Genomic DNA, 24,206 nt, shown 5'->3' with positions numbered 1-24,206 from the left:
ATTTTGTGGTAGTGGTACTGGTTTGGTCAGTTTCTCCTTAAAATCATCAGTTATGCTTCATATATGTCAAAGTGATAATAAAAGATACATGGTGATACTTAGAACAAAAGACAAAATTTGAAAGCAAATGCATAGGAAAAGCCAGTTTCTAAAAGTTGGAATGAATGCTTACAGAAAACTCCCAAACTCAGAATTGTCTCAAGGAAGCTAAGGTACTGTTTTAAGGTAGAAAGAGTTTTTGTTGAGACATGCTTCTCAGTTTTCTATGCCTTTGGAAAAGTATCAATAAAAATAAGTATACATTTTAAGTAAAATATATATCATTTGGGCATTTTAAAAATGTTTAAGACATCCCAAATGGGCCCCATCTTGAGAGGATGGTAGACCCATATTAATCTGTAGAAAATTTCATATCATTCACATAGAATTAGGCCTCAGTACCTGATTATCTTGAGGCCTTGTTAATGCTGTTAGGGTCTGATGTGGAGATGGTGCATTCACAGACTAAAGTTTCCTTAATTGGGGGAACAAAATTTACTTTGATTATAGATCACTGACATTATTTTGTCATTTCTTTGTAAGACATTTTTGGGTGATTTGTAGTAACTTTGATGTTCTTGATTAATGATTTTTTCTGCTTCCTTAAGTTTCTAGAAATGTTGCCCTTGGTTTCATTCTGGATCTTGGGGTTATGTGTGAACAGTGCTAAAATGCGTGCCTCCTGCATTCAGCACCTTTCACTTTTACTTTATTTTGCACTCCCCCCACCTTTTCTTCTCCTTACGTGGGGACCACTGGTTTCTGGACATAGACCGAGCTGTGTATGGCAGGGAATATGCAAGCTGTGTGTGCAGCGTGAGAGTTTGCTGTGCTGGTGATTCCCACATCTGGCTGGGAACCTTCTTGAAGTGAGAGGTCCTCCTGAATTACAGTCGTTAGGGATGGGGCCTTGGAATCTAGCTGTACCATGACTGGAGCCTGAAGAACTATCTGAGTGTAGACAGCGTGAGTGAGGCCCACTTGTGGCCATTCCTTTCTGGATGTTGATTTTAGACCAAGAAGGCACTGATTCTCTTGGTCAAATTGCATTTTTCCCATTCTTCTTCTCGGACCTTCTGAGGTTAATTAAAAGTCCCAGGAGATTTCTACCTTGGGCCCTTTGAATAGTCCTGGAGTATAACTGACTTCTAGGGAAATGCCAATGTGTTTGAGGCTTTGGAACCAGACTAGGATTGGTGAATAGTTTCTTTCTCAGCACCTTTGTAATCTTCCGGGAAGTATAGGCTTGTTTTGTTTTTGGTAAGTCACTTACTTTATGAAAACGTAAATAAAACTAACTTCCTGACAACATTTTGCAGTTGGTTGGTTAAGGATGTTCTCCACGTAGCTGACTAAGAAGAATGGAGGAGAAGTGTGCTTCTTGTGAAATTTCCCTCCTAATTTGTCATGGAATCTTAGTACTTCTGTTTCTTGAAGACAGTTTTAATTTTGTCCCATTGACTAGTGAACATCGTCAAAGACATTTATTGACTGCCTTCTGTGCACAAGCACAGAATTGCCACACGTGGTGTGGGCTATATAAAACATGTTATTCTGCTGTGCAAGGACAGAGTTGCCGTCCACAGACAGAGTTGTACGGTGGACCCTTGACATGCCTGAGGGAGGGAAAGTTCAGAGATCTTTAATCACCAAATCGGTGACTGCCAGCAGCTGTGGCATCCGTTCCTCCCCAGCATGCATATGCCTCGATACGTGGGGGCGGTGGCGTGGGGCTCTTGGCGTGTGGGCAAGGTGAAGAAGCCTCTTGTTGTTCACAGCAGAGTGAGAAAGTATCCTGAGAACTTCGGGTCACCGCCAGTACCCGAGTACAGAGCATTAACTCTAGGCACGCTGCTGCTGTCGGTGTCCTGTGAGCGCCCCAGAGAACAGTGCATAGCCTGGGGGTTCAGAGAAGGAAGAGAGACCATTGTGGGCTCTGTGACACCTGGATGGGATGGTTATGACTTTACCAGCTAAGGGGGAGGGGCAGGCATTCTAGATTTGGGGAAGGGAAGAACAGAGGTGGCAAAGACAGGTTTCTTTGGTCAGAGTGGGGAACTCCTGGGGGCTGCAGTGGAGAAAGAGCTACAGAAGTTGGAGGAAGCTCCTCCCTGGACTCTGGTGAGTCCTGAATTTCAGGCCCGAGTGGTAAAATGTTACAGGTGTAGTTTGGGCTCCTCCTTCGCAGAGCTCCTGAAAAATGAAAGTGAATATCAGCCTGTCACTCAGGACTTTGTAATGTATTAGGCCTAAACGCTATAGTCAGATAGTGTTTTTTGTGTTACATAAAATTGATATTGGTTAGAGTAGCTAGAAATACTGTGTTGGCAGTCCAAGGACATTTGTTTTTATGCCTTAATACTCACATGGATGCTTGGGATAGATACCGCATGGTATGAGAGGAAAGCCTTCCGCGGATAAAGGTCCAAATAATAAAATAGCCCGTTTGTTTTCTGGAAATAGAATATTCTAGCCCTCTGAGGGTTATTAGAAAATGCCCTTTTCACTTTCATTGTCTGTTTATTGACTTGAGGTTCAACTTGGCACAGTCTCTGGGAGTGATCGCCTTAACTCTCAGAGGAAGAGCTGATTTGGCACCCGAAGAGATGTTATCTTCGGCCTGTGTCTGTACATACAGTCAGTGTGCTGCTGAGAAGCCTTTCTTGCTATGCAGAGCTGGGGGAGACCAAATCACTTGGGTGTTTAGCTGTTATGCAGTTGAGTCTCTCGGGAGCAGAAGTGGTGGCACCTTCATGCCATTGGGCCTAAATGCGGTTCAGTCCCAAGCAGGGTCAGCCTTCAGTAGTGGAGCAGCTCCAAGCCACCACCAGTATACTGGAAAGTATGTGTTCATTTTCTACAGGGCCATGAGTGAAATCAGACACTCTTACTAAGCTGGAGGGAGAATTACTCTTACTTAAAAGGGGAAATTTGAGAAAGAGCCTAAGTCCTGGTGTTCGAAAATGTTGGATGCGATTCTTGGTAAATCTGTTGTTTTTCGTAAAAAAATTTTTTGGAACAGGTAGTATGTTTACATGGATCTAAAATATAAAGTGGTACACAGTGAAAAGTCATTCTTGCAGATACAAATATGCATGTGTAGTTTTAGTTTCCCCTCCTTTTTTTACACAAACACATTGTATACGCTGCTCTGTGCTCCTTGGAGAGATTCCCTACATGGCTTGAGTCTTCCAGTAAAGAGAGAAACAAAATAGGTTTAATAAAAGTGTACTGATTAATTTTACAGAAGGTGCTGCTTGGACTGATGGGGAAAGAGATTTACTTGGAATTGATTAACAATATAGTTTTATATAGTTTCTAAAATAATAATATAGTTTCTGACGGGGGTTTGTGATGATTTAAATGAACCTGGATGTGTAAATTCTACTCCGTCTCTTAGAAATTGAAATTAAACAAACAAACAAAACTCCCGGTGAGTGGGTCTTTGGATTACCAATTATGAAAACTTACATTGGTATGTCATTTAGGCCTGGAATCATTTAAAGTCTCTTGCCGTTTCCAAATGCTGTAGCAGTTCATTTTCCTTGGGTTTCATGAACAGACTGTCTTGCCACCATTTTACCATGTGGGCTGATGAAGTTTTTCAGATTCTGCTATCTGCTCGGAACTTGGTTTTCTAAAGTAAACTGTGGTGCTGCAGTGGGGTTAGTTTGTTTGAAGTTCAGTAAGAATATGAGGACAATTGGACAACTTGGACTTCATAATAATGTAATTGTGGGTGTTGAAATCATGGAGCATTACGCAGGTTTTTAAAATATCCAAGTTGGTGTAAATGGTTTTTTTCTTCTCCCCTTGGAGTTCCTTTCGTTTTTTCTTCTGAAGACCAAAGTGTTAGACCCTTGTCTTTAGTCTTTGCCCTCATTTGTTCCAGATCAGGTAGTAAAAAGTTCTGGGATTCTTCAGTGACTTAAGCACTAAGTTTACAGAGAATAATGACCAACTTTGGATAACAAGATGCAATAAGACTAAATTAATGTTTTCTGAAATCTGTTTCAGCAACTCTACCAGATCCTGACAGACTTTGATATCCGGTTTTATATGTATGAACTACTTAAAGTAAGTGACAGTCATAAACCATGAAATTTTTCAGGATTATTCATTAAAGAAGTTTTCGAGAGGACACAGAGACCTCAAGAATATTTCTTGATACCCAGAGAATTTAGTGGTGTTTTTTGGTTTGGCTTGGGGGGGTTAACTTACAATGAGGCCTCCATTGTGGACTCTTTACCTAGAAACTTCAGTGGAACTGAGAAAAATGGCTAAGTTAGTGGTACTGGGGACATTATACCACAGGTTAGAACATAACTCTTGTTGGTCCTTGGTTTTTTGTTTACTGTTTTTCATTTTGTTTTGTTTTTGCTGCTTAATTAATACTTACTACTAGTTTTCATTACATAACTAATCACCCCAAACTTAGTGACTTTTTAAAAATGATTTATTATTTCCCATAATTCAGTGGGTTGGCTGAGTGAGTCTTTTGGTCTGGGTCAACTTGACTAGGGCAGGATGGTCCAGGATGGCCTCATTCACATATCTGGGATGGCAGCTGGAATAGCTGAGGCCTCATTCTCCAGAGGATGGTCTGGGCTGCTTCCCGTGGTGGTCTCATCAGGTCCTAAGAGCAAGAGAGGGCAAACCTCGATATATGTAAGCACTTTTCAAGCCTCTGCTTGTGTCACGTTTGCTAATGCCCTATTGGCCAAAGCAAGTCACGTGGCCAAACCTAGAATCAAAGGGTGGAGAAGTAGACTCCACTTTTCATGGGCAGAGCATTGACGTCACATCGTGGAAGGACATGCATACAGGGATGGTGGGCATTTTACGGCCATCCTTTTCTTGCCATTTCTCATAGTCCCCTTCTTGTATGAGATAACCCACCCATGTAGCCCTGGCTAGTTAACCTTAACATGCAAGGAGAGGTGATGGGTGGACCGTCTAGGAGACTGAAATTTTCAAGTGTTATTGATTGACAGAGGAATGATCTTTTTTAATTTGGTTAGGTAAACGCTTAAGTAAAGAATTCTAAAAAGGTTTGTAAAATGGAATACAGTGTTTTTTCAGGGTCATGGATCACTAAGAATCTAATGAAAGCTATGAACCCCGCCCCCCCCACGCTGTCAATGCATGTAAAAATATACATACAGCATTACATAAAGTTATAGGGTGGAATGGATGGGTCTCAATTTAAGAACCTGTAAAAGAATATAGAGGTGTCTAAGGTATTGGTATTATTGAAGAAAATTGTCATGATGGAGTTTTGATGGGATTATGAATAGCTGCTCGAAGAAAATACAAGTTAAATCAAGGCTTAGGCTTTAAGGAATGGGAATTTGAAGGACTAGCTTTATGTGAAGTGAATGTGTTTTCTTACAAGCACTTACACAAACTACTTATCATTTGAGCCAAGGTGGTGGATTCACTTTTATGGCGAATGGGTCTTTCTTTGTCATTAAGATCAGAAAGATGAAGAAAGTCGAGCTTGGTTTATCACACCTTTCTACCTTTCTTCATATCCCCTCCGGGCTAGAATGGAAGGCCTTGGTGGGCAGAGGTTTGCAGTGCTGTGAACTGTCAGGCTAGTCTGTTTCCTAGGGCTTCTCAGAAAATCCCAGGCATTCACTCCGTGAGAGCAGCAATCCAAATCTCACAGTTGTTGTTTTTTTTTAAGTAAGGTATTAAGATTTTGTGGTTAGCTAGCACACCAAAGGTAAGATATATAACATAGTGCAGTTGTCCTTAGATCAGGTAACAGCATCGCAGTGATACAGGCTGGTCGTTCCGATGGCAGTGTCTGATGTCCTCTCTGCCTTCTGGGGGTAGCAGCTATGCGGTGGGGCATACTTTGTGCTAATGAGGCAGAGCCCCAGATGAAACTTGAAAAACCTTTTTTCATGCTCAATGGTCAGAAACGATCAGATTTTTAAATTGAAATAATTCCCCCAAGGAATGTAAAAGCAGTCAATAACTCCACAGGGAATCTGACTAGTGGCAAAAGAATTTATTCCCTTACTGTATTTGTTCAGCCTCTGCTTTTGTCAGGTATTTTTCACACCTCAGGTACTGTGGTCCTAATTAGTTTATTCCTTTGGACAAAGACCAGGCAAAATAACAATCAACACTTGCTAAATTTTCTCATAGAAAAGAAAAAAAAAAAGGGGGGGGCGGTGGTTGGGAGCGAGGAAATGTAGGTGGAATGTAGAAAATGCGGAAGGAACTAGGCTGAGGGCTGCAGAGTGATTGCTAAGTGACTCGCTGAGGCTTCCCACCAAGTCTGAGCTCCTGATTCAGATTTAGGGAGGTGTGTCTTCAGGAGCCGTGGTTCTCTACAGCACTGCCACAGAGCCACTGTGGAATCTTGCTACAACTGTTGGTATAAAACAAGACAAAGAGAAAAATTGAAGTAGAACCTACATAGATGAAATGAATAAATCCTAAGGGTATAGTTTTTTGATTTTACTTAAGCGTGAAACCTTCACCCACATTGACACAGAACTATGCTGTCCAATACAGTAGCTACTGTCCGGAGGTAGCTATTTAAATTAAGTAAAATAAAAAATTCAGTTCCTTAGTCACACTAGTCACATTTCAAGCATTCAATGGCCTCATGTGGCTGGTGGCTACCATATAGGACAGTGCAAATACAGACTGTTTCTCTCCTTGCATAGATTATATTCTCACCTCTACCACCGTAGTTTAGTTTTGCCTGTTCTTGACATTCGTATGAAAAGCATTGTACACTGTATACTCTTTTGTGTCTGGGGAAAGCAAAATTTGCTTATTCTTGGAATGCTGGTTCTATGGATCATTCTTTGGATTATATATTCCCTCCCACGTAAAGATGCCTGGTACAGTGCCCTTGCTAGTCTAGTCCAGTGATTCTCCACCAGGTTAACTTTGTCCCTCAGGGGACATTTGGCAATGTCTGGAACCATTTTTGGTTGTCATAGTTAGAGGGACACTACTGGCATCTCATGGGTGGAGGCCGGGGATTCTGCTAAACATCCTATAATACACAGGACCACTCCCCACAACAAAGAATTTTCTGGTCCCAGATGTCAACAGTGCTGACATCAAGAAACCCTAATCTTGTCCCATGGAAAACTCCACCTTGCAAGAGTTCTCAGTGTCAAGCACATAGTAGGTACCATACGATTATGGGTTGCTATCATTATTCAAGGAGTATATTATGGGCCTCATGTAGGCTTTAAGTGCTTTTTAAGACAAGCCAAAGGGCCCAACATTGAAATTTATGAAAATAGTTACTGTGTTAGCAAAGGGAGATTTAGGAGCAGAGTTTTATATTGTTTAAAACAAAAAACAAACTTAACCCAAATAAGAAATGGGTGAAAGATCTGAATCAACATTTGTCCAAAGAAGATATGGGATAGCCCAAAAGTATATGAAAAGATGTGCAACTTGATCACTCGTTAGGGAAATACAAATCAAAACCACTATGATATTCCTCATCAAACCCACTAGAACAGCTGTAATCAGAAAGATAATAACAAGTGTTAGCAAGAATGTAGAGAAACTGGAACCCTCTCATATGGTGCTGATGGGAATGTAAAATGGTGCAGCCACTTTGGAAAACAATTAGGCATATTCTTTAAAAGTTTAATGTAAACGTACATACAGCCTAGCACTTCACCCGTAGGAATCTACCCAAGAGAAATGAAATTGTGTGTCCTCTTAAAGACTTGTACATGAATGTTCATAAATAGCATTAGTCACAATAGCCAAAAAGTTCAAACAAACCAAAATGTCTATCAACTAGTATACTTATACAATGGAATACTACTCCGCAATGAAAAAAGCAACATGGATGAATCTTAGAAACAGTATGCTGCGTGAAAGAAGACAAAGTGCTGTGTATTGTATTATTTCATTTGATGACTGTCCAGAAGAGGCAAATCTGTAGCAACAGTTGGTAGAGCAGTGGTTGGGAGGAGAGGGGAAGGAAGGAAGGAGGGAGGAGGTAGATGGGATTGGGGGTTGACTGCAGGCAGGCTTAAGGGAAATTCTTGGGATGATGAAAAAGTTCTAAAAATGAATTGTGGTAATGGTGGCACAGCTTGAGGAATTTACTAAAAAATCATTGACTTGTAGAGTCATAACATAATTCTTAAAGACCAACTGGCTCAGGGATTATTTTTAAGGAAAATACTAATATTAGAATATATGTTAATCTGGAAAACCCACATGGGACACTTACCTAAAACACAAGTCATATTGCAGATGTATTTGGATGTCATTCTTCATGTCCACATGTACTCTTTTCATGTCGTTGAACTCATATGAGAAGTGACTCCAGTGTGGTTCCTAGATCTGGTTTTAAACACATCAAATTAGACCAACAGATTAATGTATGATTTCTAAATCCAGGTGGCTGATTTATTGCTACCAGCAACAAGTAGGAGAGGAGTGCCTAAAGAAGTATATCATTCCCCCTTTTTAAGAAACCTTATCATAGCCCTTGGTGTCCTCTCCACAGCCCCCTTTCTACCAGCTGCCAGCATAGTGTGCTCAGAGAGCAAGGGGTGCCTTCTGAAGCATGTTTTTTTCTCTTTTGTTACAGACAGTAAGGCTGCCCCTTGAGAGGCTGTATTCAGATCAAGCTGTCACAAACAAATAAGAATATGCTTGCAGATGCTGAAAATCAAATCTCTTGCAGTAATACAATATGCCAGTTCTTAAAATGTTAACAGAATTCTCAGTTTAACATTTTCAAAGATGATATTAAGGGCAAGAATTTCACATCTATGGTAGCACTCACAGAAGGGCATTTATAAATATGATGTCCATCCCTGTGAAGCTTACAAATTTGACAATGCTCAATAAAAGCTTTCAGAATCAAAAAAAATAAAAAGAATATGCTTGCATTGTGGGGTGGTAGAGGGTATGCTTACTTTTCTCTGTGCTTTCTTATCTAATAGGCTCTGGATTACTGCCACAGCAAGGGAATCATGCACAGGGATGTGAAACCTCACAATGTCATGATAGATCACCAACAGAAAAAGGTACCATTACAGCCAGGCAGTGAAAAGCCTTTCATTGGAAGGCTTAGGGCCAATCAAAACTCTGGCCACTACCTAGGTAGTTTCTGAAGACCCATGCTATTTTCTTTGGCAGACTTGTGATATGGTTATTTCTCTGGTCTCCAGTGTTGGTTTCTTCTTCGCATAAGCATAGGACACAAGAGGAGTAGACAGCTGACCCTGACTGTAGTCACTTGTTTACTTTGGTCATGATTTTCTGGAGGGCCTCAAGACAGAAACTACAGCTGGTGATTTTTACTTCCTTTCTTAATGACCCTCAGACCAATCTGCCTGGCCTTAAAAGTATACTTGTCCCTCCTATTTTCTATTCACAGTCTGATTGTCCCTGACTGGTGAGTAAATGAATCAGCTAGTGTTAGATTAATGAAAAGCTAGAGCAATGCTTCAATCCTGGAGTGGGGCACGTGTCCCCAACTTTTTCTGTTATGACTAGAGCTTATAATGAAATCTGTCAGTAATGAAGGGCGTATGTTAACACATGCAGCTGGTATGGAGGCAGAAGACAAGCTTAAGCTTTATTGATCTAGAGAGAATGATAAGCCAGGATAACTTAAATTTAAAAAAAGAAAAAGCAAATAAGATTCCAAGTGCTCTGCTCTAGAAGTGACCTCTTAGCAGTTGCTGAAAAGTGTATCTTTTTAGCCAGTGCACTTGCTAACATTTTTTTATGTGGCCAAATAATTGTTATCTAATTCGATGTGGCCTTGTTGTAAGACACAGGCATCTGGAGACACTCCTTTCACATGTTTTATTTCTGTCGTATTTATAGCTGCGACTGATAGACTGGGGTCTGGCGGAATTCTATCATCCCGCCCAGGAGTACAATGTCCGCGTAGCCTCCAGGTACTTCAAGGGACCAGAGCTCCTTGTGGACTATCAGGTAAAATGTTCGTGAAGCACCTCTGGGTTCTTTTTACCTTTGTTTAGGGCTTTTCCTGGCTTTTTCTTTTTCCTGGTTTTTATTTAGTCAATTTGGATACATTTAAAATCCAGTCTTGGATACAAAAGGTATCCAGGATCATTGTAGATGATCTTGGTTCCTGGGGAGACAATTTAGGAAAACACAGCTACAGAACTGGGCCTACATTCCATCCACGACCTCACTACTTTTTGGGAAAAGGTTTGCCACCTTTTGGGTACCATTCCCAGGAATCTGTCACCTGGCTCAAGAAGTTAGACTTGGGACTTCCCTGGTGGCACAGTGGTTAAGGATCCACCTGCCACTGCAGGGGACGAGGGTTCCGTCCCTGGTCCGCAAAGATCCCACATGCCGCGAAGCAGCTAAGCCCGTGTGCCACAACCACTGAGCCTGCGCTCTAGAGCTCAGTCACAACTACTGAGCCCACGTGCCACAACTGCTGAAGCCCGCGCACCTAGAGCCTCTGCTCTGCAACAAAAGAAGCCACCACAGTGAGAGGTCCACGTACGAAAACGAAGAGTAGCCCCCACTCGCAACTAGAGAAAGCCCGCACACAGCAATGAAGACCCAATGCAGCCAGTAAATAAATAAAATAAAATAAAATCCAGTCTTTATTCTACCCCAAAATGATAATTATGGACTTTTCTCAGCTACTTTTTTTGGGGGGTTTGAATTTTAAAATATCTGAAGAGGTCAACTGAAGACTAGAAACCTAGAATCTCAGATCAGAAAAATGACATTTGTAACACCCTTGACTGACTGGTTGTCTTTATTTCCTCAGATGTATGATTATAGCCTGGATATGTGGAGTTTGGGCTGTATGTTAGCGAGCATGATCTTTCGAAAGGAGCCCTTCTTTCATGGACAGGATAACTATGACCAGGTAAGCAAACATCATCTGGCTCCTATCCATTTGGGGGCAGATGCCAAGAAAATAGCATCTTGATAGGGATGCTGTTGTTGAGCCACTAAATATCATCCAGTATCTGCATATAAGCTTTTCTTCAGGGTAAAGAGTTTCACAAAGTCTTGTCTGTGGTCCCCAAAGATAGAGACAGATAGTGCTGTGTTATGCCCAACTTCCAAATTGTGTCTATGAGGAAGTCAGGTACCTCCTTGTCTAATAAAACAAGATTCTAGTCATTAGGGACTTCCCTGGTGGTGCAGTGGTTAAGAATCCACCTGCCAATACAGGGGACATGGGTTTGAGCCCTGGTCCGGGAAGATCCCACATGTTGTGGAGCAACTAAGCCCATGCGCCACAACTACTGAGCCTGCGCTCTAGAGCCCAAGAGCCACAACTACTGAAGCCCACGTGCGTAGAGCCCGTGCTCTGCAACAAGAGAAGCCACCACAATGAGAAGCTCACGCACTGCAATGAAGAGTAGCCCCCACTCGCCACAACTAGAGAAAGCCCGGGCACAGCAACAAAGACCCAATGCAGCCAAAAATAAATAATAAATAAATAAATAAATTTATTTATTTTTTTAAAAAAAAGATTCTAGTCATTAGGTTTTATGTTCCCATAATCATCAGCCCCTAGAATATTATTGTCATAAGTTGTGTTATCATTTTAAAGGCATTTTGGAAATTTGCATTCATGTGAACTTCAAATCTGTGAGTCTGCTGCCTGTCCGCCCCGGGCTCAGATCTGTATCTGTTGCCTGGAAATTTAGTGATGTGGAAGTCTCCTAATTCTTTGGTCCAGCATCCCCACGGGCTGTGCTCAGTAATTTGGTCAGTTTGTTTTGTGTTTCAGCTTGTTCGCATTGCCAAGGTTCTGGGTACAGATGAGCTGTATGGGTATCTGAAGAAGTATCACATAGACCTAGATCCACACTTCAACGATATCCTGGGACAGTAAGTAAGAGAAAGAAAGAGGGTCTTAATTTACCCAATTCAGAAGTGAAAAGGTTAGCTGAAATCACTTTCTCTAAAGCTCTTTCTCCTTTCTAATTATATCAAAATTGAAATATTCTCTTTTTTCCCCATATATATTTTTTAACTTGAGAAATGTGGGCATTGTTTACATGTGTCTTCTAATCATTTTTCTTCTCTAAGAGATAACCTGTTTATCAGTAGAAAATGGAAGACAAAATCATGCTACAGAAAAAAGCTTTCTGGAACAGCATATGGCTTATTTTAATGGAAAATCTTAGAAAGCTGTGATTCTTCTTTGAATAAGAGATTTGTAGTTTCTTCTTGTTCTGTGTAATGGATTTTCTGTAAGGGAGCAAATTTTAAAGCATATTTTCAGATACATTACAATAGTGTTGAAAAGTAGATGTTGTGTTGACAATTTTCAGACAGTAATTTTATGGAACCTCCATGTTTCTGAGGCTAGCTCTTTAAATATATCTGCTGAACAATAAAGATTACTCAGCTACCTCCGTGTCTCACCCAGAATTGACTAAAAGTCTGGGGCGTAAAATATCTAGAAAGGTTCTACAAATTTTAAATCAGATGCAGACATTATAATTAATTCTATGTATCAGTCACAACACTGTTTTGTTTGTGGATGCTGTGATCATAACTAAATTTATTTATTTTTTTAAAAAAAAGATTCTAGTCATTAGGTTTTATGTTCCCATAATCATCAGCCCCTAGAATATTATTGTCATAAGTTGTGTTATCATTTTAAAGGCATTTTGGAAATTTGCATTCATGTGAACTTCAAATCTGTGAGTCTGCTGCCTGTCCGCCCCGGGCTCAGATCTGTATCTGTTGCCTGGAAATTTAGTGATGTGGAAGTCTCCTAATTCTTTGGTCCAGCATCCCCACGGGCTGTGCTCAGTAATTTGGTCAGTTTGTTTTGTGTTTCAGCTTGTTCGCATTGCCAAGGTTCTGGGTACAGATGAGCTGTATGGGTATCTGAAGAAGTATCACATAGACCTAGATCCACACTTCAACGATATCCTGGGACAGTAAGTAAGAGAAAGAAAGAGGGTCTTAATTTACCCAATTCAGAAGTGAAAAGGTTAGCTGAAATCACTTTCTCTAAAGCTCTTTCTCCTTTCTAATTATATCAAAATTGAAATATTCTCTTTTTTCCCCATATATATTTTTTAACTTGAGAAATGTGGGCATTGTTTACATGTGTCTTCTAATCATTTTTCTTCTCTAAGAGATAACCTGTTTATCAGTAGAAAATGGAAGACAAAATCATGCTACAGAAAAAAGCTTTCTGGAACAGCATATGGCTTATTTTAATGGAAAATCTTAGAAAGCTGTGATTCTTCTTTGAATAAGAGATTTGTAGTTTCTTCTTGTTCTGTGTAATGGATTTTCTGTAAGGGAGCAAATTTTAAAGCATATTTTCAGATACATTACAATAGTGTTGAAAAGTAGATGTTGTGTTGACAATTTTCAGACAGTAATTTTATGGAACCTCCATGTTTCTGAGGCTAGCTCTTTAAATATATCTGCTGAACAATAAAGATTACTCAGCTACCTCCGTGTCTCACCCAGAATTGACTAAAAGTCTGGGGCGTAAAATATCTAGAAAGGTTCTACAAATTTTAAATCAGATGCAGACATTATAATTAATTCTATGTATCAGTCACAACACTGTTTTGTTTGTGGATGCTGTGATCATAACTAGGGGGGGAGTGGGACAGGTAACATTAAGAATGAGATTTAATGAGCTTGTAATCAACACAGTGTTCTAAGACTTTGTTGGCTTTAACCCTAATATGTAAGGATTCTTGTTGAATTTAATCTCAGAATACCAAAGCTTTCCTTTTCTTCTCAGACATTCACGGAAACGCTGGGAAAATTTTATCCATAGTGAGAACAGACACCTCGTCAGCCCTGAGGCCCTAGATCTTCTGGACAAACTTCTGCGATATGACCATCAACAGAGACTGACTGCCAAAGAGGCCATGGAGCACCCATACTTCTGTGAGTTTCCAGGGGCCTGACTTGTCAAAGGGAAATTCCTCTACTCTTTATCTTTGAGGCCAGACAAGAGAATTCTGGGTATTTGGATGAATCATGCTTGGGATTTGGCCTCATTATTTCGACTCTTGAAACAGCTCTGCAGATCTGTTTCTAGATGCTCAAAGGTGTTTGCTTGTTCACTGCTGTAGTTCCCTTGAGTCTGGTCTGTTTGACCATTGCCCATGACCCTGAGTTGACAGATGACAAGTATCTAAAGCTTTGTTTTCAAATATATACATTTGTGTGGATACCTAATCAAAGATTTTTTTTTCCCCCTCAAAAAAAAAAAAGTGATTTGTTGACAGTAGTAAGGTGACCATAGCATATTTTTAAAGAAGGAAATAAGATAAATAAGTACCAGGAATTTGAGGAAAGGAAAGCAGGTATGGAAGGACCTCACTAAAATCCTATCTGAATTACAGACTTCTTAGGTCTCACTTTAAAGTATGTGTGTATATTCAGTTTATGTGGTTGCTTATCGGTCTGCATGCATATGGTTCTCCCCACTGATAAAGTATGTCCCAGACTTTCCTCTCATTATAGGCAGTGTGAGGTCATTTAGTCCAGTCACAGAGGAGACTGAGAGTGAGGGAGGTTAAGTGATCTGTCTCAATTTTCTGTCTGAAGTGAGATGAGAACGTTCAGCCTATCTCTTGCTTGACCAATACGCTCTTTCCTTCTCCTTTTTTTCCTCTCTGGAGATTAACTAAATCTTGCCTGAAGAATACATTGCTCTGTGGTCTTGAGCCTGGTAACTCATAAGCATTAGTAGACAGCAGATTTAAAAGGTGTTACCCTTCATTCTTCCAGACCTCAGACAAGTGTAAATGGATGTCTTTCTGTCACAGAAAGCTATTTTTACACTCTGAGTTTGACTGAATTAAGAACACTGATGGGGTTTCCCTGGTGGCACAGTGGTTGAGAGTCCGCTTGCCGATGCAGGGGACACGGGTTCGTGCCCCGGTCCGGGAGGGAGGATCCCACGTTCCGCAGAGCGGCTGGGCCTGTGAGCCATGGCCGCTGAGCCTGCGCGTCCAGGGCCTGTGCTCCGCAAGGGAGAGGCCACAACAGTGAGAGGCCCGCGTACCACAAAAAAAAAAAAAAAACACTGATGTTTATATTATGCAAATCATGATCTGTCTACTTTTCTGAATACATACTATACTTCTATAAAAAATTTTTATACTGTTGCTTAAAATCGATAGTTCTTCTACTAGCTCTTTTTATTCACCCTTTCCTCCGAAGTGTTTATTAGCTATCGCACATACTTTGCAGAAATGGGAGTTGGATATGATGTTAGTATTCAAGGAAAAACAACACATAAGAAAATCAGCAGAAATTTTGAACAGTGGGAAATGGGTGTTTCTGTGCCTCTCTTTTCCCTGAGTCTTAGCAGTTGAACTTGTACTCTGAAGAGGTATACGAGTTGATTGTGAGAACATTTCCCCCTGATCATTTCTCAGTGTCTGTAATTTCTGTTGCCCTCCTGACCCTGACTTCCTGGCAGCCTGTGTCTCTATCTCACTGTGGAAGAAGGTTGGGTCTCTTATGGTGTTCTCCCCTGGCACTGGCCAGCCCTGCCTCTGCTGACTGTCCTCCTGTTTTCTTGCAGACCCCGTGGTGAAGGAGCAGTCCCAGCCTTGTGCAGATAATGCTGTACTTTCCAGTGGTCTCACGGCGGCCCGATGAAGACTGGAAAGCGACGGGTAATGCGGCATTGATGCTTGCCAATAAAACCAACCAACCAAACACAAACCTTGAAGGAAAACTACAGTGTGATAAAAAGAAATTCTAGCCATTCCTTCTAAACGCAAAGAAGAGTAAAGACCTAAAAGTCTGTCAAAAAGAAAGAAACTCCCCAGCACTAGTCTACAGGGAACTGCTGTTTGGCAGCCTGACGATGCACATAGTTGGGTATCTGAGGGGACTTTCCCTTTGGAATGCATGGGAGATGAGAGACTCGGAGTTGTTGTACATTACCTTTATTTAACAGGAGACCACTGTTGAATTAACCTGTTCAAGTCAACAAGCTCTGAATATCTGACTTCCTATCTATTCCAGTGTGGTCTGGGTTTCCTTTGGTGAGATTCAGGCTCAAGTTTTAGCAAAATGTCAGCAGTCTATAGTGACACACCAGCCTCATTCACGAAAAGGAGATACTAAAACAGTGACAGTATTTTTTTTCTAAGCTCTTTTACAAATTCATGTTTTATGTATTTTTTTTTTTTTTTTTTAATGACATGAGCTCTCTGGGAAATGTACCTCATCCCTGCAGTTTTCTTCTAAGTGTATTCATTTGGAAGCAAACTGCAGTCACTCTCACAGGAGTCCCCTCTGATGTCAGGAGGCATCACTTTAAACCTTCTGATGCCATGGACAGGTCCATCTGTCTCATCAAAAGTTGGATGCTAAGTGCATAACTTGGAGCTCAGTGTAACCTTCGTTGATTTGCCTAACCATAAAATCTTGTTGCTATTTTTTTATGTAGCTTTTTTTTCCAGCCTCTTAAGGAAAACTTCATTTCCCAGCACATCCCTGTGTGTGCACCTATTTTAATGCACGTCTCTGAAACAAAGACTTTTTGTTCACAACCATAACTAAAGCTGGAAAGTCAGTCTTCAGGGAGGTCAGGGAGGGAGAAAAAAAGCATCTTTATTAGAATTTATTCAGGAAAGACAGATTGGGTGGGAAAGAAACAAGTACTCCCCTCCCATGCTTTACCCCTTTTTATCCCCACGAGAAACAGTTTCCCTCCGTAATCAGGGTGATCTGCGTTTTTAAGCTCTGATAGGTAATACATGAATGTGTTGGCAGAGATAAGTCTTTCTCACTTGCAGGGACTGGAGTTGTGTGGGCAGGGCCACCCACCGATAACCCAAGCGACCGGAGAGAGTAGCGTACAAGGGACTTGGGGAAAGGAGTGGAGCTGCTGGGGCAAGTATCAAAGCTTGGGATCCATTGTGCTAGCCTTTATGTTAGCAAAGGAAGCTATATTTTGTTTAAGAAAATAAAAAAAAAATAGAGCTGATGTCACTCTGGGGACTTGTCATCAACACGGTTTGCAAGCAGTCCCCTGACCCCAGCTGCAGGGCCGTGCTACAGCTGTGGGGACCTCTCCCACTAGGCTGGAGCTCTAGGTGTCTACCACCACATCACACTTTAGGATTTCTTTATTACTATTTAATAATGCCATACATTTTTATAAGGTTAGGTTGTTTGAAAATATCTGTTTACATTCCATATCCCAATAAAATCGTATTGGTATTGGTAGCAGGTCCTATCTCTAAATGTAGATTCTATTTTTGTCGTTTGGTCAGTGGGAACGTCAAATAAAACAGATCCCAAAGCCAGGAAATGCATTCAGTTAAGGTTCTCATACCAATGCTACCTGCCTTCATTGCACATTCTGTATATTATTGTATACATTTGTTCTACCTGAAAATCAAAAACAAGACAGGAACTCTTGGGTGAACCTATATTGATATGTCAGGCAGCAAAACTCAGTGTTTTGGATTATCAAAAGCCTTCTAATGTGCCCTTCTAGGCAACACCGAACTGTTGGTTATTATTTATCAGGGAGATGTGCCACTGTGTGTCTTTCCTGCCCCACCCATCTTCTCCTTTGTCACCCATTCCCTCCCCCCACCCTTTTTTTTTTTTTTTTTTTTTTTTTATTGCCTGTCTGGACCAGGCAGAGGAAGCCTACTGGAGGGTCTTGGTGAAGTAGTAACCCCATTTCTTTCTCTTGGGTCCCCCCAGAGGCAGTGAAAGCAGCTGGAGAAGAGTCAGGTGACTGACTTCTGTCTCTCCTCTGGTCATGATGTATAGTAGGTGCAAACACAGCTCACCTGCCTGTCCTTGGGTTCTGTGACCGCAGCTTGGCAAAGGAGTAATTCTTCCATTTTATGCGTACAGTTTACTTTTCCACCACCTATACTTTTTACCTCTCTTCATGCCTTAGACATATAGCATAACTGAGTTTAAAATGCTCACTCCTTTCTGAGTCTGGTCTTGACACCCAACTTCTGGCTGACTGACTGTGGGTGGTTCTTTCCCAAACTGAACTGAGTCTCGTCCAGACCTTTCCTCTTTTACCTGTCTCCAAAACCATTTTGTGTCCAGATGGACCTAGCTCCCCTGAGATTTTAGAGTATTTACCTGGGTTAGGAGGCAGTCTTGGAGAGTTCCAAAAGAGGGATGAGAGCGTGTGTGTGTGAGTGAGTCTAATCTTATATTTAGACAAAGTTGTGGTAGATTTACCCACCCAATATCCTTTTCGGTTAGCATATTATTTCTTAAATTCATCTCAGTAATTTTCATTAGACATTTTGTTTGCTTTATTACCTTGTAACAGGTTAAAAGTGCCTATGATAAGGACCTATTATTTCCTAAAGAAAAGCAAAAAAATGTGGGGAACAGGGTAGTGTTACACTGTCATCTCAGGTACTGCCTGTGTTCAAGAACATAGACCCGGTATGGTGAGAACAGAAGGTTCCCGTGCCAAATACAGATCGGTGTATCAGAGGTTATTGGCCACAGGTGAGCGTAACTGCCAGGTTTTGCTTCAGCTGAGAAATCCCACGGCAAGAGCAGAACTGATGAAGTGCAAATATTTTCATCAGGTTTGCTTGCAGTTCACTCTCTCCGTGATCCTATCATCTGGCCTGCCCCTGTCCTATCCTAGCCCCGTGGTAAGTGACCAGGTGGGAGAAGCCAATGAGTGTATAACACAGAGCAAGCATTCCCGGGTCATCTTACCACTTAGAGGAGTGCCAGAGCCAGTTCTGTGAGGCACGTGAACATCAGTCACTCTGCTGGGTCTCCTCACAGGCATTCTCCAGCACGTTGGTACTCACGAGGCTCAAAGCATATGTATTCCCTTGCAGAGAAGGAAGGTGCTCTCCAACTGATTGATTAGAGGAGATGCAAGAGCATATATAATTCTTGGGGGCAGGGAGAGAGGACAGGAGAGGGGGCTGTTAAAAGAAGAAAGGGAATCAGTAAAAGAGTTGAAAGGTAGATCTTGAGGTGGGGGAACATGACTTCTTGAGGGAAGAAAGCAAGGGAGCACAGAGTTCAAGTTCTGGAACGTGCCCTGAGTTCTGGAACGCCCCCAGGATTGGTTCCAGTGGGACTGCAAGGTGGTGCTCTTGAGGCAGATGCTGAGTCCCAGAGAGAGCCAGCCCATGGCCGTGGGTCTCAGTCTGCGTCTACTCAGGGAAATGACTTAGCTTCTCCCAGGTGCTGCTTTGATGAGGATGGAAGCAAAATTATTTGGGGACACAAACAATTGGAAGAATTTTTATATATGCATTGAAATGGATCTGAGAGAGCCCCGTTGACAGTCTCCTTTAATGCCAGTTCAGATTAATGATTCGTTTAGGAACCTGTGTTACTGCATGAGCACGCACAGGAAAAAGCAATCTTCCCTCCTATAAATTAACAGGAGTGGATAGTAACTGATCAGAGTCAAGGCCATTGAGATATAAACCCGAAAGCAAAAGCAGGGTCCATATGAGCACACAGGAAGCCAAAGTTTGTCAGTGAGCTTAATATATCTAAGACTGAGTGACATCTTGCCATTAAAACTAACCCCAGGGTGGGGATGAGGGGGAGGGGAAGTGGCGAGGAAACATCTGGCTTAAGAAAACCAGTAATAACATATGCTTTGGAGCTACGTGGATGTGTCAGTGAAAATGACCCCAACCAGGTATTGTAGAGGCAGGGGGAAGTGATGTTATGGGATTATACAGGTGATGCATACTTTTGTGTAGAGAATCAACAATGTGCTACAAATGTGATACTTAATCCTGAACTGCATGTATTGGGGATTGTTTTTTTTAAAAAAAAATTCATTGAATCAATAAATTAACAGTTTTTCACTTGCTGGCTTTTCTTGCTGTAAATGGTGACTAAGAGGTTGGGACAGAAATCTTGACACCCAGTGGAAAGCTTGGATAAATCTTCAAGAACCGTGGAGCCGACTATTTTCTTCTGTTTGCAGAAAAGCAACACTGCCTGGGTTGTGATCCTTTACTAATGACTACTTCAGACACAATTGACCCCCTCTTTGTATCACTGGATGACTGATGTATGATTTATGTGCTGCTGCCCTTTAGAGGAAAGAAAAATGCCATGTTAAATCCTGTTTTCATAAATAAAAATGTTGATAATCACCAGCATGTTGAGAATCACCAGCCTTCCCAAGTGGGAGACAAGCCGCTGCTATGAGGACCTTAAACTTGTATTTCCTGTCTCTTGGGGGAGAGGAGGAATAAACCTTGAACTGTGAAGTGTGTGGGTGGGTGGTTGCAGTCAATCACCTTGGTGTGAAGACTTTACTTTAGCAGAAGTGGTGGGACTAGGGTGGCGTGGGGATTGTTTCTTGGTACTTGCTTTTGAATTGTACCGCTTAGAACCTGTCATTCCTGCTTGGGATTGACCATTTCATTGCACATCTTTACCTTGTGGCAGAGCGTTCTGCATTTATGAAAACCTCTCCCCAGCCCCATTTCTTGCAACACAAGCGGGCACACGCCATTGTTTGGCAGATGGTGGAGTCTTTCATCAGTGCGCTTGCTTCTCACTGATCCCTCTGTGGAATGGGATGCTTGAAAATCATCTGCTGAAGAGTCATTTCTTAACCTTACGTACCAGGCAGCCTTTCTCGAATACTAAGCAGTAGAACCCTTCCTGTACCCAAAGAAAGTTTGGGTCATGAAATGTTTCTGTGTGACGGCTTCCCAGTTACATTGTCCTTTCTGTCGGTACCCTGCGGTGGCACCATTCTGAGCTGCTTCTAGAGTTCTGCTGGAATCTCACAACCCACTCCGCCGTGCTGGACATGGAAGGAGGAACGAGGTTTTCAGGCCATGCTAGACAGCTCCTTCCAGGGGGGAGTTAAAAATATTTGAGCTCCGTTTTTGCTCTTTATTAGTGAACTGGGCCTTTTCCCTCTGTAAATACAGTCATCTGATTCTTGGTCCCAAGACATAAGTAAGTTGGTTCAGGTCTGATGGGTATCTGGAGCTGGGCTGCTGAACCTGTAGCTTGGCTTACACCGAATAGACAAGAGGCTTTGGTGCTTCTAGATCAGCGTCCTGAACCCGAGAAAAGGGGAGGGACTCGGTCACAGTAAGGCTGGGACCAAGACTACCTCTGTAAGTGGTGATCAGAAGAGGAAGAAAAAGGGTACTATTTGAAACCTGAAACCAGTCAGTTCTTACCTGGTTTTCCACAAAGTGCCATGGGAAAGTCAGGCTTGTATACCATTGCCAGTGCTCCCCAAGAGAAGGGAGCCACACGCCAGTGGAGGCCTGTCCTCACTCCGGGTCAGAATGATTAACGCCATCTTTCCCCTCCTCCCATCTCTCTCCCCAGGTCTGTTGCGGTTCCTCCCACTTTTCCATAAGCAGAACAAGAACCAAATCAAACGTCTTAACGTGTGTAGAGAGATCACGTTCCGTGAGCAGACACAAAACGGTGGCAGGTTTGGCGAGCACGAACTAGACCAACCGAAGGGCAGCCCACCACCGTATATCAAACCTCACTTCTGAATGTAAAAGGTTCACACGCCTTTGGCTTCCTGTTGACTTCCTCCTGACCCAGAAAGCATGGGAAATGTGAAGGGTATGCGAACTGGTTGTTGGTTACTGTTGCTCCCCCGCGCCCCGGGCTCGTCCCCGTGGCCGCCTGTTTTTTCCAGCAGACCATGTTAACTAGCTGACCACAGACTCCAGTGGGGGCACGGGGCGTATATGGCATGATGGGCGGTTACATATTATAATTTTAAAAGTATATATTATTGAATAAAAGGTTTTAAAAGAAATGTATGGAGAGTTTTCAGTGTGGAAGGGGCCATTAAATGAGACTTGTGGCCACAGAGGACAGAGAGAAGAGCATTTGAGCCAGGTTCTAGCCAGAGGGAAGAGGGCCAGTCCCAGAGGTGAGGAGGGCCGTTTCCAGGACGCTCTTGACAGAGATGAAAAGTTGAAGAGGTATGTGAACCAGTCCTGGCAATGGGGGACCGCAGGTGATTCCAGCAGACTTGGCGAGCCAGGAAAGCCAGGCCTCGGCCTCGCCTTGAACGTGTTCGTCTCCCTGGACCCCTCCTTCCAAAGCAGGTGAGTCAACCAAACCTTTAGGTGATAGGTAAATGTCACCTCTAGTGAACTCAGGAAGCTGCCTTAGCCCCATTCTTTGCCTTCCCTTTGCGCATCACCGTGTTCCATTCCACCTCCCAATCCTGCCCACCACCCTGCCATGCCCCCTTCCGAAAAAGCATCTTACCTTGGAGGCTGGTTGAGTCTGCTGCCCCGAGGCAGGGGAGGGGGTTGGGTCTGGGGTTCAGATTATCCCGAAGCTCCCGTGAATGGGAGGAGAAGCAGCCCACTCACAAGTGAAAGAAGGTGGAATAGAAGCACCAGCTGTGTCTGTTAAGTGAGAAAACGAAACCTGTTCTACAAATGAGATTCCCTGGCGCCCTCAGTCCTCTCCCAGGACAGCTGTGCCACGGGGAGGTGAAAGCAACAACCCGGTGCTGCCCAGCCTTGTGTCTGGCTGAGGCCTGCGTCCTCCCACCGCCTGCAGAGCAGAAGTGGCGGGCAGACCCGACACCTGGGCAGCTAGACGGGGCACCCGCTAGTTCTCCACAAAAGCCACTGGTCTGCCCAACATCCCTTCTCCTGTCTTCTCTGCTGCTTGTCCTGAACAGGTGACTATGGGAACCCAGGTGTGGACGCTCACAGTTTTTGAAGCAATTATAGGGGGAAAGCAAAGAGGTCCCTCAGGGCCACCATGGCGTCAGTGTCCCTTGGACCAGCTCCTGTTGTATCCAAGCCATTCCTCAGGTGTGGGAGCTCAAGACTTTGCCTGCCCCCAGACACCAGCGAGTGAGGGCCCGCAGGCCCCCAACCAGCTGACAGGACACCGAATGGATGGACTTGGTCCTTTCCAGCTCCATCACCGGCCTCGTATTCTCAAGCGGTCTCTCTCATGAGGCCCTTTTTGACTCAAGGCTCTGTAAACTTCTTTTGGTCTCCCACGTGTCTGAGACAGCATCTCAATACCTTGTTTTAATGAGCATGTCCCTGAAACTCTTACGAACGTGGTACTTCATATGTGTGTATCAATCTACATAGCATGTTATCACCATGTTGACCCGCTGGTGTTCGAGGGCCTTCCCTGACAGGGAGGGTCTCTTCAGAGCACATACACGGTCGATTGGCTTGGGAGTTCTTTAGATGCCATGCAGAACGGAAACACTAGCTTTATCCAATTTCCCTTCTCAACCAGTGGGAAAGTCTTATTTTCTAGAAACCTCTCAACCAAGATAAACTTGGGTTTTGTGGATGATAATTGTTGGGTAGGAGAGTGCTCAGTTGCAGGAAGAAGGTGAAGGAGGAGTTTTTGCTTAGGTTGTTTTGGCCTTGAGAGAAGGAGACAAGGAACCCACTAACCCAAGAACAGTCTGAAGCTCATCCACAATATGCTTGGAAATTCAGAACATGAGTTCACATCTTTCAGTAGTCCTGCTTGTATTGGGATTGTTTAAAGTAATATTTATTGACTTTTCTTGATTGCCAAAGTACTACTATATATATGTTCATGGCAAAAAATTCAAATGTTACGTAAAAGTAAATAATGACAGCCTCACCCTAACCACATACCCACACATCCAAAAACTCTTTCCTCCCTTGGAGGAAACCACAGTTAAATTTGGCATGTATTTTTCGACTATTTTCTATGCATTTACTAACATTTTTAAATTATAATTATTTTTATTTGACAGGTAGTCAGATTTTACATTCTTTTTCTGCAACTTGTGCTTTCACTTAGTTGGGAAAATTTTACTGTTATCATGTATAGATCTACCTCACCCCTTTTCATGGCTGTATAGCATTCCATTGTGTAATGTACCACGGTTGAAGCAATCCCTTATGGATAGACGCTTACCAGTATTGTTGCAATAAACAAATTTGCACATACATTCTTACACAGTCTGTATGTTTGTGACATAAAATCTTTTCAAAAAAAGAATTACTGTGCCATATGCTTTTTTTTCTTTTTTCCTTTTTTTAGGAAGGGCATTGTTGTAATTCAGAGAAAGTAGTCTTCCATTGCTTTCTCTCACTGGTGTAGGTTGGCACCATGATGCCTTTCGCTATGGAATTCTTGTGGGGCTCTGTCAGGCACTTGGGGCATGGTGTTCAAGGTCTATGAGCTTTACAGGG

At 42.5% G+C, this 24,206-nt stretch overlaps 1 protein-coding gene across 1 annotated transcript in view; it reads left to right on the top strand.

Moving 5' to 3' along the window:
• Positions 1-21,771, top strand: part of CSNK2A2 (casein kinase 2 alpha 2) — a 38,728-nt gene extending 16,957 nt beyond the window's left edge. Inside the window, exons 5-12 of the mRNA XM_024124889.3 lie at positions 4,057-4,116; positions 8,994-9,077; positions 9,886-9,996; positions 10,817-10,918; positions 11,795-11,895; positions 13,787-13,935; positions 15,587-15,680; positions 21,355-21,771. Coding sequence (XP_023980657.1) covers positions 4,057-4,116; positions 8,994-9,077; positions 9,886-9,996; positions 10,817-10,918; positions 11,795-11,895; positions 13,787-13,935; positions 15,587-15,663 — 684 coding nt within the window. The 3' untranslated portion in view covers positions 15,664-15,680; positions 21,355-21,771. The remainder of the gene's footprint in view (positions 1-4,056; positions 4,117-8,993; positions 9,078-9,885; positions 9,997-10,816; positions 10,919-11,794; positions 11,896-13,786; positions 13,936-15,586; positions 15,681-21,354) is intronic.
• The last annotated feature ends 2,435 nt before the right edge of the window (positions 21,772-24,206 follow it).

The sequence above is a fragment of the Physeter macrocephalus genome, chromosome 17 (assembly GCF_002837175.3).
Source record: "Physeter macrocephalus isolate SW-GA chromosome 17, ASM283717v5, whole genome shotgun sequence".
Lineage (NCBI taxonomy): Eukaryota > Metazoa > Chordata > Mammalia > Artiodactyla > Physeteridae > Physeter > Physeter macrocephalus.
The sequence above is the reverse complement of the archived record's forward strand: the minus strand, read 5'-3'. Positions and strand labels throughout refer to the sequence as shown.